Source organism: Tubulanus polymorphus, chromosome 9 (assembly GCF_964204645.1).
Source record: "Tubulanus polymorphus chromosome 9, tnTubPoly1.2, whole genome shotgun sequence".
Classification (NCBI taxonomy): Eukaryota; Metazoa; Nemertea; class Palaeonemertea; order Tubulaniformes; family Tubulanidae; genus Tubulanus; species Tubulanus polymorphus.
In genome coordinates this window covers 5,837,961-5,852,396 of record NC_134033.1, presented here as the reverse complement: position 1 = coordinate 5,852,396, position 14,436 = coordinate 5,837,961, and the positions used below count along the sequence as shown (strand labels likewise).

Genomic DNA, 14,436 nt, shown 5'->3' with positions numbered 1-14,436 from the left:
AGCGTTTACTTTTTTTCTTGAATGATTGACACTGGTTCAAGATACTTTTCATTGAATCGGAGAGTTCCAAAATTTTCGCTCGAAACACCGAAAATGAAGTAGTTAACTAATTACCGAATACAAACGTGGTAAATTTGATTTTCCCCAGTGACCGGTTTCTTATTCCAAATCGAAAACAATTTTTGAAATGTCTAGACAAAGTCATTTGTTTGAAACGAGCATGGTATCTTGATAAGTTTGCATCCGCCCATACACCAAACCATATTAAATCACGTATGAACGTAACAGTATCTATTTACAATTCCTACATACATTTACAATTACTTAAAAACAAATGTGCTAGAGGTCCCACCCATAATTTGTCTACTTTAGAAGATTTTAATGACTTTTTCAAAAAATTAAATAACCCAGTGTTAGATGATTATTTAGACCACATATTCATTAACCAATTACATCGATACAGTCGAAAAAACACCCCATGATTTGGACACAACATAATACAAGACGAAGTTATAAGAGCTATCTCCTCTCTTAAAATGGGCAAAGCGGCGGGTATAGATGGGTTTTTACCGGAACTGTTCACCTGTACAAAAAAATATTATTACTCCCGCTTGTCCATTTATTTCAACGCAATTTATGACTCTGGTATTTACCCAGATGAGTTAAGGATGGGAATAATAGTCCCTTTATTCAAATCGGGTAAGACAGATGACCCAAATAATTACCGGGGCATCATCAATGGACTGATGCTTACCAAATTATTTCAAAATAACAGGCCGGTTTCCGCCCAGGTATTGGTACTACGCAGCAATCTTTTGTTTTGGATTCTGTCATTAGCCATACTTTGGGTACGGGAAGAAAACTGTATGCAGCTTTCATAGATTTAACTAAAGCTTTAACTAAATTACTGAGAGTTTTGCGTAGAAAGTACTCAAACACCTCCTATCCTTTCTGAATTTTTATCAATCTGCCTTAGGGGTAAGACAGGGCGAATGCAATTCTCCAGCCCTTTATACCTTTATACCAATGACTTGGAAAATTTTATTACCGAAAATGGTTTTGAAGGTCTCATTTTTGGAAATAAACAGCTTACCATTCTTTTATACGCTGATGATACAGTTTTACTAGCAGAATCCCCAGAAGATCTACAACGTGGTTTGAACTAATTAAATCATTACTGTGCACGATATAAGTTAACTGTTAATGTAGAGAAAGAATGAAAGATTTTGCGAACACTGTAACTTGGGAGAAATCGAAGATGAATATCATCATATAATGATCTGTCCTTTTTTGCTCCATTATGAAGAAACATATACCATGAAGATTTTACTGGAAAAAAGCCTAGTGTTTTTAAATCTATTGAACACCTTTCGTTAAGAACTTCTAAACTCCAGGATTGTATGAAATGTTTTTTAAATGAAGTTACTTAACTTAAATCACAAAGATTCTTTCGATATTATATCTGAAAAACCTAATTCAACTGTCTGGTATTATATCATCTGATATCGGTATTTTACATGTATACTGTTTTCCTCTGTACGTGGATATATCCACCATAAAAGTTGTATGAATTTGGTGATGATTAATTATTATTTAAATTATAAAACTATCCATCGTTAATTGACCAGAAGAAAAAGTGTTTATTCTTTCTTCGAATGGTTACTCTTAAATCCATATCATCGAATTATTGTATCAATAACTTGACAATAACTGATAGTTAACTATTAAGTGTTTCCAGAGCACACATGAAGTAGCGTAGTTATTTGAAAATAAATCAATTTGCGTGGCATTAACACACCATATTTGGCTTTCTAAGTCTTTCCAGGGATAGGGTTAGGGTTAAATCTGACTACATCGCTAAACTCAGCTGCGACGCGAAACCCCACCACACTAGACCGGCCCGAGTGCGCATGTACATGCGCATGTTTGCTGGAGAAATGTGCGACACCGATCAGATTGGTCGTTGTATAATCACTGAGGCAAATTTCACGGATAAACGATGAATGGAAAAACGCGGACTAAAAACTGGATTTCTGATCGGCTAATAATAGAAATAAAGCTCACCTTCTAACCAGCCCCTGTAGCTGCGCACTCGGGCTAGTGTGGCAGGGTTTCGTACCGTGGCAAGTCTCGATGCCACCATTAGGTTTAAGTCCTTAGCGACTGATGGTCTTGCTTTCGAAGACCCTACAAACCAATGTCCTTTAAAACAATGCATATTGGATAAGATTATGAATGGATGTAGCTCTTTTACAGTGTCAGTGAAATGTTATACTGGAACTTAAAAGATCATCGATCGGATTATCGCAAACACTGATACTCAGCAAAGGAAGATGGCCAATGAATTGAGGGATGAATTGAATGAGAAGGATAAACATTTTGTTGTGGGCAAGTGTTACTGAGCTTTGGACGGCTGACTCGGCGAATCCACGGTTGCCATGTCTAGTTCTTATATGATCCGGTGTCAGTGTCATCCTGTATTTATTGTCTGTATTCCATTACTCTTTATTGGGGAAAAAATTGTACAAAGCATTGAAGTATCACACACACTGAGAACACGGTTTCATCGGCCAACGTGTCGACTATACCATCATCGAAAAGTTGGTGGGAAGGATATGTCTGGGCGATTACACTAGCTTTGTTGGGAAGGTATGAAGATATGTATGGGCGACACTCCCCGCCAAAAAGACTGTGTTTAGTTACGTGTTGAAATAAAGCCGCGATAAAGACTAATCCGCGCCGCGAAGACGTTTCCACGCCGCGAAGACGTTTCCACGCCGCGAAGACATTTCTGCGTCGCGAAGTCATGCACCGAAATGTCAGTAGATGGCGCCACGTACATATAAATTGCGTCTTCCTGAGAAACCCGGAAATAATTTTCAAAATATAAAATAGTTAAAAAGGAAAGAAATAAGATTCATTTGCCAGTTAATAATACACACAAAAATACTTTTGAAATAATTGGAATATGTTTATTGAACAAAAACCAACCAATTAACCAATTAATCGAAAAGAAACCTATTTTCTATCCACCACAGCAGTCGAACTATCCTGCACTGATCACATGGGCTCGTATCAGAGTTGTAGATTAATACGAGCATCTGTGGCTCTGATGGATAGAAAATCAACACCACCTAATGTTTTCTATCCACCACAGCTGAAGCGTGTGTTTTTATTTCCGCTGCGCACATGCGCTGTGAGGAGATCTGCTGTAGCCGATAGAAAACAAAGCTCTCTAGTTAACAGGCGAACTATTTCCGGATTTCCAAAATATCCGTCATTTTAAGAATATACCGCAAACTGGCTAGTCGAAACGTCGAAACAGCAAAAATGATAACGCTGAAAGAATTATTTCCGGGTTACCAGGATGACATAACTTAAACGTACGTGGCGCCATCTACTGACCATCTTTTTTGGCGCATGACTTCGCGGCACAAAAATGTCATCAGGGCGCACAAAAAATGTCTATGCGGCGCGAAAATGTCCATGCGGCGTGGAATTATCTTTTTCGGTACGTAAAACAAAACGCTATCTTTTTGGCAGGGATTGTCGCCCATAGATATGGCATATGCGCTATAACTACGTATTACACTACATCGCCAGCCACGCACTTTATTATTGAAACAGATCATTACATTAAATAATCTAGAATAAGGGCACTATAATCTCTTTAGAAAACAAATAATCAATTTTTCCCAATTCCAGCCAAAATATGACCAATTTTGGCTGGGGGAAATGTCCGTTTAACGGTAAAAGATAGCCTCACGGAAAACCTGGAAACGTGAATTTGTTTTCACAGATAAAAGTGACATATCCTCGTGCCCCCACTAACTACTATTTAGTCAATTCTAAACACTGTCTTCGACCGCATGGACGTTATATATATATATGGACGTTATATATATATATATATATATATATATATATATATATATATATATATATATATATATATATATATGAACGATTTCCACCTCTTTTCGATCAATCCTAAGTTGGTATACCGAACCAGACTGCCGTTTGACTAATCGTTGACCCGCATAGATTCAACTTCAAACTCTCTTCTACACCATTACATTCTGACCCTGGCTATAAATATATATATATATATATATATATATATATATATATATATATATATATATATATATATATATATATATAAACAATAAACGTATAGACCTATGGATAGTGCGATATGTTATGTAAAGTATGATTGATTATATCAGTCTATGGAATAATCAGCTACTTAGTTGGATACAGATCTATATATATCAAAATACCGATCAATGAAATATAATCCGCATTAATGGTTGACGTCGAGTAGTTGAAACCTATATAATCCTATCATAATCCTATTATCACGAAACAAAGGATTATGAATCGTCAAAATCATATAATGTATATTCTGGTATTTCATTTTAGGGATATTTGAATAAGAATCGGTGATTAATGATATCAGTACGAAATAATCCGCTAAGTCTTACCCCGGATACATATTGCTTTTTAATTGAAATGTCGGTAATATCGGTGACTAGTATGTAATCCATATTAATAGTTATGTCGAGTCACTGAAATACGTATAATCCATTTATGATCTTAATGTTGTGAAACAACGGATTATGAATTGTAAGAATCGTGAATGACCTCAAGCCAGGGCAGACCAATATGGCCCTAAAAGATAGATCCCCTTTGTAAGAAAAAATTTTAGATTACCGCATAGCACAGCAGCTGTGTGGAGTTTGAATTTTCACTTTCGGATCGCTAATTCCAGAGTGTTAGATGGCGGAAGGCTCTACGCGCAGGCAAGGAATTATGATGATAGATGACATGATTTGTCAGGGGGAATATGATGTACGGTTTGAGAATGTATAAGAATGGGATTCTATACTGTATGATATTGTTTGCTCGAAACACACGACAAGGTATGTACAGCACCGCAGTTTGTTTTAGGCTAAAAAAATTGATACCTTGTTTCTCCGCTCTGCTGAGCTTAAATGTTGACCCGGCCGGCCGCCTATCTACCCTATACATTACTTTTTTTAAAATCGTGATCAATTTTACTAAACAGACCCGGCCGCTATAGAAATGAACTGTTTATAAATGTTATCGTATTTTACAAAAATGACCCGGCCGCTGCGGAGAAACAAGGTATCATTTTTGTTTAGCCTTATCATTCGATACTGAAATGCTTCACATTCCAGTTTCAAGTAGTGTGAGTTTTATCTCATGTTGACCCACTTCAGTTGAATCGGCTTCCTTTGACTGTGGATCCAGTTCTTCCATTATTGATTTACCCAGTTCTTAAGTTGTGGGTAGTTATTTTGAGTAATCCCGTATTTTAGCACCGGAACTATCATTTTGTTACTCTTTTTAATTTTATGTAACATTGCAACGTATCTTTTAGTATGTTCGCTAAAACTCTGTTCATCGCCTTGGCCTTGTTTATGGTCATTGGAGCTAGTACCGCTGCCGATAAAGGTAGTCATGAAAATTATTCGTTTTACATGCAACCGGATTAATTTTATTACATAATACTTTCAATTCCAACATATAACGCTTTGTGTATATTTTTCAGAAGTTCACTTTGAAAAGAGAGGAATAAAATGCTTGTGCAACAGCCAATGGGGAACCTATTGGTTTTTCTCTTTTAACCGGGATTGTTGCCCTTCCGTCATGGGGAAATGTTGTTTGTAAAGCACGTGTGCTACGTATGGCATTATGATGTTGAAAAGTATCCCTGATAATTCGTGAAGCAAATAAAAAACCAATGCCAGAATAAAGAAATACTTTATTTTATGATAATTGGTCACTGGCACTCGTTCACTAATATGTTTACTGGATTATGACTTAATGAGTCGAGAAGAAAACACAATATCCGTGGATGATGAATCCCACAATAAATACAGCCAAAACTTGAATCTAAGAGCGCGCGCAGTTTCGGCTAAAGACTATTAGCCATCATCGGGCGTAGTGAGATCAGCAGAATATTACAAGACATTTATACAAAAACAAAACAAAAGAACTGAGTGTTGAAAACGGAATATAGATTAGAGTAATGACACAACGGCTGGAAAACAATAGTTAAGTAAGCAATAGCAAACAACGGGCAATACAGATTAAAGTAATTTAAAAACAGAGGGCACAAACTAAAGTGATTAAAAAGTGAAGACAAACTAAGAGATAATCAGAAAATGACAAGGGAAGGAACATGAAAGGCGATAATCAGTGAGTGACGGTAACAAGCAAACGATAATAATGGTTAACAATATAGGGAATTAATATATATATATATATATATATATATATATATATATATATATATATATATATATATATATATATATATATATATATATATATATATATATATATATGCTTTATTTACGTGTCACCTTTCTTTACAAAGCCAGCCTCTTAGAGGCTTACGAGACACATATGTATATACGTATAGAAAGTTACATTTAATTGTAAATTATTAGTAGAAGTAAAGATAATACGTGTTATTCTAAATAATGGCATTGCGCAGTTGTAGGGCTGTATTTATAAAGTTAGCGACTAATTTACAGACTTTGCCTTCATTTAGGAGAAGAGAGATTCTATTTGATACGGGTAGGTCTAAAATATCGATATTCAACTCTACATTAATTCTATTAAATAAATCAGCTCGTTCATCTGAGTAACGATTGCAATAAAGTAAAAAGTGTTCTTCTGTTTCTATTTTTCTTTGGTTGCATGATTCACAGAGTCTATAATTAATTGGGATATTTCGGTATCTGTCTAGTTCAATATTAATAGGAAACGTTCCATTTCTCATGCGTGCAATTTAGATCTGTTCATTCTTGAAAGTGGAGCTTTTATATAATCATCAGTTTTGAAATCAAATTTGAAAGTGCAATAGGTTCTAAGTTTAGGAAGTGAGGCAACAGTTCTAAACCATTCAGTTTGATAAAGTAATAAAGATTTGGTTTAACAGTATGAAATAGTTTCCTTAATCGTAGAATTGCGTAGTATATTATTTCCTATATGTTCGTAGTATTGAGCTATATTTAGTTTATACATAATTGAACTAACGTCTTTACACCAGGTATTTTTTGCTTACGATAAATGATAGTCCCAAAGAAATATTTTCCTAGTTAGTCTATAAACTGGTAAGTTACACAAACGGAACCACAATCTCAAAGTTTCTAGTTGGTGGCGGATTTTGACGGGAGTCCATCCCATATCGGTCCAAGTCCAGTATAGCGTGGAATAGTTCCCCGCTCAAGGATACATTTTTAGAAAAGGAGTAATTCGGCTGCGTACTTTTCAAGACATACCGACAAACCGACGAACCGACCAACCGACATACCGACAAACCGACGAAACACGCATATACCCAGCCCCATCTGAGCGTACGTCGTAATTATCGTAGCCAATATGGCCGCATTAAACAAGGCAAAAATAGCGAATGAATAGTGCCAGCCACGTCGATCGGCAGTAAATTCATTGGCAAACAAACTCCGGTTGTACCGTAAAAATTGTCTGATGTAAGACGACGATGACAGCGGTAGAATAGATACTGTGTCTATAATTATAACGAGCCAACACATGCAGCAATACCGATAACGTATTTCGAAGTGATAATTCGACTTCGAAAACGGGTGGACGATATTTAAATATCTCTGACGTGCTTAAAATAAGAGAATAGTTGAGGCATCTTAAGTTAAGAAACGGTGAGTCGCGCGCTCTGATTAAGTCCGTTCTAAATCGGTCCTGCACCGGGCACGGACCCGTTTAGAACGGTCTAAAACTCGCTTATAGCAGGGAAGTGTGACACTCATCACACTTCCCTGCTTATAGTATGGATGCGGCTGTAATAAACCAATAATGAATGAAGTGAATTGGTTATTTCGAAACTTCCTATCCTCACCTTAAAACTTTTGATTTGACTCAATTTACGTATTTATTCGAAGGTTTTTTACATTGTTCAGAATGCATCCTTTTGCTACATACTCCTGTGTGACCTTCAACTTGGAGCCACTCAGCTTAAAAGTAACCTTCAGTTTACGACAAAAACAGTAACTACTTTATAGACTTCCAGGACAACTGGCCCAAGTAGATTTCCTCCAAGTTCTATTACCTAACCTTGCCCTCGTCCAATATAGCTTTGCAACTCGCTTCACATCTGAATGTATATTTCAGGATCTTATAATGTTCTCACCTCCATTTTAAAATCGATACCAACAAAAAAATTACTTCTTCCATTAGCAGGCAACATTAAATCACATATATCTGAAGTTTTTGATTAGGAATCGGTAAAGTGACAAATTGATTCTAGACCTGGAGACAGAATGACTGATAGCGTCAAACTGCCACAGGAGGTAGCGATAGATATCAACGACATAGCAACAGTGGCACGAGGCAGTGACAGACGGCACCAAACCGACACAGCCATGGTGAAGGTAGCGACATGACGGCAGCTTCATAAAGATGTCTTATCCACGAATATGGCCGCTACGAGACGAACGTTTAGTTTATGATTTCAATAAAACATGTCAACCACATTACATCTCGTGGTCACGGTTTTATATTAACACACTCGTAGCGACACCTATCTCATTCATCGCTACAATTCTTAATGTTTTCTGTTTTGTCGTGCTGAGAAGATTTTCGTTTCAGCCCACATATTATTTACTGAAAGCTCTGACAATACTTGATGCACTATTTTCACTGATAAGCATCCCTGAATACAGCGTCGGTGTACTGTACAGATATTTCCAATATGGCCGACGATTTGTCTATATCCGCCAAAGCCTGTTACTTCCACAAATCGACATTTATTTGATGGGTCTGGTTCACGCGTTATACACGACGCGTAATTGGATAACAGTCTCTATCACGTTCGAGAGAGTGCTAACCGTTCTGTTTATTTTCAAGGTAAAACGATGGACGACCAAACGATCGGTGAATAATGTGATCGTCTCGGTCGTCTGTCTCAACGTAATCGTTTCTGTGCCAAATTTCCTGTATAGGGTCCATCAGACGAAAAACAAAGTATGCCAATATTTCAAGTCGGAGACATTTTACAATTACAGCAATATTTGGTCGTTCCGTATTGGCAAATATACCAGGCCCATCGTTATTTATTTCGGTACGGCCACCCCCATCTTACTCTTATTGATCGGTAACGCCGTTTTATGTTCAAACGTATTAGATTTTCAAAAGAAACGGCGCTCTTTGTTGGCAAGGAGTTCACAGCAGGCAATCAGTTACAACGATAAAGTGGCGTTAGTGACCACAATATCAATAGTAACAGCCCATTTACTTTGTGAATTCCCGAATATGTTCGCATTGTTGAACTACGATTTTCTTTGGTTACACGGAACAATGCAACGCGATATATTGAAATATGGCGCCGAAATCGGGAGCAAAATTGATTCTCTAGTGAACGTGATTTTGTATCTCGTTGTAAACAAACGTTTCCGTAGCTACGCCGCAGATATTGTGTGTTCTAGAAGTACAAAAACAGCGTGAACTAATAATGAGTTTGTTTGTCACTGGGCCTTGAAATCCAATTCCTATCCCCCATCTTACTGTCAATACCGGGATCTTATAGTGAAGAAACTCTATATCTTGGAATAAAATGAACCCATTCCAAGGGTTGATCTAGAAATATTAGAAGAAAATGAACAATATTCGTAATTGCAGCATTTGGGTCATTCACGGCGTTTCGGGTCATTTTACATTAAAAGAAAGCCAGCGAAAGAGAGTAAACATGATATCACTGAAAATTACTTAATACTAGGGAAGACACGCATAACGACGCGATAACGAACAAAAACTGTATATAAAAAGGGTATGGCTGTTAAAAAATGTCGAACGTCAGTTGGGCAGTTGGTACGTAGAATAACGTACGTCACATCTAGCAACTGTAGCTGTTATTATTTATGTCCAATTTACCTTTTATGGCGCAATTTGATTTGAAACCTGACATATAGGCTACCCGATCGATAAAGCCCAACGCACACGGCACCGAAAAAACGTTTTTTCCTCGTGAAAAAAACGTTTTCGATGTTTTTTGCTATTCCGTGTGCGGGGGAGGCAAAACACAAAACGCCTAACTGAAAAACGTTTTTCGCGAGCAAAAAACGTTTTTCACGAGCAAAAAACGTTTTTTGCGAAACAAGCACTGCTTGATTTGCGAAAAACGTTTTGTGTAGTCGAAAACGTTTTTCGTCCCGTGTGCGTTGAACGTTTTATCGTTTGCGGGCAAAACCCGTAACACGTTTTGTGAAAACGTGTTTTCTGTTTCGGCGAAACAAATGTTTTGCCGTGTGCGTTGGGCTTAAACAACAATAACGTGCTAAACAACAAAGTTCTGCCAAACAACAGCTTTTGCAGCACCGTTTAGTGCTGATAGCTTCTTAAACGAAGACGTCATGTGGTGATCTATTCATTCCGTTGTTGGCTGATTCGGGACATGTCAATATTTTTTTCATCCTCCACGATGACGTGCAAAAAAAATATTACCGCGCGAAAAATTAATTCCAACACACAAAAATTGTCTCGAAGTAAGACGACGATGACAGCGGTAGAATAGAAACTGTACTCATAACGAGCCAACAAATGCGGCAAATCCCGATAAAGTATTTCGGAGTTATAATCGGACTTCTAGAAAACGGATTGACGATATTTAAATATCTCTGACGTGTTAGAATTAAGAAAAGAGTTAAGGAACCTTCGCACGAAACGGTGACAATAACCTCGGCGAGACGGCATAACGAGCTATCCGTCCAGGTTTTTCAGAGTTCAGATAAATAAACGCCTTTGAACACAAGGTCAGCTCCTGCGATCAAAAACAAATAGACAGAATTCTCGTTTCTGCGCGTTTCATCGCGGGCGTACGTTTCGTTTCTGCGCGGTAATAGTTCTGTTTTTACCACGTGGTGCAGTTCTGAGGGCACGTGTATTCTCGATCGAGAATACACGTGCTCTTATAGGACTGCACCACGTGGTAAAAACGGAAAGATAGATTGAGGGTAGATTTCAGTGGTATAGGATCTGCACTGTCAGCTCAGGATCGATGGGTAACATAACGAACCATGCTGTAATCTGAGCATCGTATCGTATTTTCACGAGTTTTCGTGGAATTCGTATAAAAGCACGACTTATAGATAACTCGTAAGAATACGACTTAGAAAAACCGTCAGTCCCGAGGGCTTCGACTTATGCGGGGTTGGCTGTATAACAAAAAGAAAACTAGAATATGTGAAATAATTTTGTTCATGGAGGTAAATTCAATATTTTTACTCTCACAATGAAAATTATATTGTAAACTGTCTGCCTTTTGAAGTAAACAATACAATTTCCACCTTTCAAATACAATACACTTTACACGAGTCGTTACCGATTAAAGATTTCGATGATTTCTACTGTAAACAAGGATTTCTGGATTCCGGAATTTCCTGCATCGAATTCATCAGAGATGAACGTCTGAATTGGGAGAACGCTGAAATATACTGTAGACAGAAGTACGCGGGACATCTACTCAGTATCAACTCAGAACAGGAAATGACTCAAAAACTGATTTATAAAACAATACTTACATAAATTTGATTCAGGTTCTGAAAATATAATTCAGGTTCTGAAAGTTAGAATGCTTTGGCCGTATAGGACAACTTCAACTTCAAGTGGAATTCAACGGGTTAATGGTCCTTTGTATTAAACTCTGTTATACCAGAACTGTCAAATTTAGTACCCGGTAATGTATTTAGCCGTATGACAACACCACAGCTTTGAACGGTGGAACGCAAGGGCGCTTTGTTATCAGTTTCGTCAAAAATACCTAAAGATGATATTTTTGGTTTCATAAGTATGCATCGTTCAATTCACTAATGTTTCGGCTGTAGGGCCTGATCGAAGAACTAGTTCGTGTGAAGTGTGGACGATCGGTTTTCAAAGCATGCTGAAAAAATGACAACTTTCTGTCATTCATTATTATTAATAACCAAATGACTTGTTTAAGGTGAAGTGTTCCGATAAAATAATCGAAGTCAAGTGTTTTTAGTAAATTTTGAAAATAGATCGGAAATTCTGTAGCGACTGGTCGGAAAGGGCTCCCAGAATTTAATGTTTATTGTGGGTACTAGTTTGAGAAGGTGTAAAGATTCAAGAGTTCCAGGAACATTACGAAGTCCAATGGTTATTTTTGAGTGGATTTCTACAGCATAGTTTCGTACAAAAAAATTCACGAATTTCTCGTCCCAGTAAAAGATATATGTAAAAATTTATCACATAGTTACACATTTCAAACAGTTCAAATATGTCATATAGGAAATCTTCCTGCTCCGGTGAGATTGGTAAAAATGTAGTAATAGTGTTAGGAAGTGTAAATATTGCAAATGCGAGTGAAACTGTTACAAGCATTATTGTTGTACGTTTTGATTTTGTAGTTTTCTGATCAGACGAAACGATTTTCGAACCTCTGAATAACTTAACTATTATAACAGTATTTGAGGTGATAATTAACGTTAATGGTATATTGTAAACGTAGATGACAAATACCGCAAAATATTTTATCTGGTCAAACAAGCCATAGTAACATCCAAAAAACCAGTCGGTAAAATGTATCGTCATAGCAGGTGTGAGATATAGAATCAGTATATTCACTGCAGTAATTATCAATATAGCAAACCTAGCGAATCTCGGTGTACATATCAAACGAGATGTGAACGGGAAGAGAACAACAGCCACACGTTCCAGAGTTATTGCTACTATTAACCACGAACAATTGCAGCCGGCAAGTTGCATTAGAAATTCATAGATTTGACAACTTATCAGTGAATCTATGATGAATATAGGACCATCTTTAACGTGCAAGAGAACAAACTGCAAAACAGGCAGCAGTGTTAAACTGATACAGTACATAGAGTCGCTGAGAGACAAAACGATAAGATAGTTAGCGTAAGATAAACCGCGGAATCTGCTACTTATCATTATTAGGAAAGTAGCTGAATTCCCAAACGCTGCAAACAGGAACACGACCGGCAGAATGACCAATGATACATTACGGTAAATTCCAGACCTGTTCACCACAGACATGAGAGCGATGTTACTGCTGTATGTTCGACCAATTTGCACCCGAGTTGAATTCATGATCCGTGCAGATGAAATGAGAGTAATACTGACTGTCTGAGAGGGTACCGTATGTACTGCAACTGACCGTGTCTTCTCTCATATTGGAAAATCAATTAAAGTCCAATATTAAGGTACCGTTAGTTTGGTGCTTCTTTCTCACGGAGCAAATGTTATCACGAAGTCTTTGTTACAGCAACAATTCCTTTGTAAGGTTTATTGTCAACAGCGAATTGAAAATGATTCTCAGAAATCTAACACTGTAATGAGATTTTGTGAATGTTTGCTATTGTGTACAATATAAATGTTACTAAATTGAATGTAAATATTCTTTGTACAAGAATTCATGGCAAATGTTGAAATATCTTATAAAATGTAGTTAAATATCTGGAAGTTTATTATCAAACACACTCCCAATGCAGTCTGTTCTCAGATCAGATTTGACTCATATTCATTCTTGATTAAAACCTGACGGATAACTGTGAAACTGTTTTCCCAACTGAATCACCAAGGCGGGAACAAGTGATTCGCAAATTTCAAGAGTTCAAAAACTCCAGGAGGGATCGAACCCCCGAGCCATTGAAGTTGACAAGACAACTAGCACTATCAATTCAGGCGAAAGTACAATTTTATTCGATATATTAATCCCAATCAAGCTTCGCTATACAGTTAATTTGATCTCACTTTGATGATGCGCTTAACATAGATACCGAGCAAATATTGCTACCCCATCAACTTGATATTTCTGTTTTTCCAGCATGTAATTTTTTATTAAATTATTTTGTTAAGATTTGTAATTTTGATTATCTGTCATACAAGTATAGTACACACTTTGATAAAGAATAAACTACTACTATATATAGTTCCAAATGGATATCTTCTGTACAAGGTTAGTTAAACGATATAGGTTTTACTCAGGTTTTTGTTAACCAAGGTCGTGGGTACATCAAACAGTATTTTAATAAACTTGAATTAAATCCTTAAATCCTTAAATTATATTTTGCATTTAATACATAATCTGGCACTATCTTTTCTTTGGTTGAAGTATTACTTTTGACTAGTGCATAGTTATAGAATTCATCATTATATTTAAATGCAAAATCTTTAGGATTATTCACAAGTATTCTATAAACTGCTGCTGATTTCATAATATCAATGAGTTTAAAAACTTTATTTGGAAAAACTTCACAGTATTTTTTTATTCTTTCAAATAATTTCAAATCTTGATTGCATAAATACCAACAATATTTATTGCCACCAACATAATTATTGACACCTGCTGAACCATCACCCATAAAAAAATCCTTTGATAAAATATTC

General features: G+C 36.7%; 1 protein-coding gene across 1 annotated transcript; it reads left to right on the top strand.

The window, feature by feature from the left end:
• The first annotated feature begins 4,884 nt into the window (after nucleotides 1–4,884).
• LOC141911290 (U-actitoxin-Bgr3b-like) lies at nucleotides 4,885–5,798 on the top strand. The gene is made up of 3 exons (XM_074802287.1): nucleotides 4,885–4,925; nucleotides 5,408–5,481; nucleotides 5,579–5,798. Exons 2-3 carry the CDS (start codon nucleotides 5,409–5,411, stop codon nucleotides 5,695–5,697), a joined length of 192 nt encoding a protein of 63 aa, XP_074658388.1. The 5' UTR covers nucleotides 4,885–4,925; nucleotide 5,408; the 3' UTR covers nucleotides 5,698–5,798.
• The last annotated feature ends 8,638 nt before the right edge of the window (nucleotides 5,799–14,436 follow it).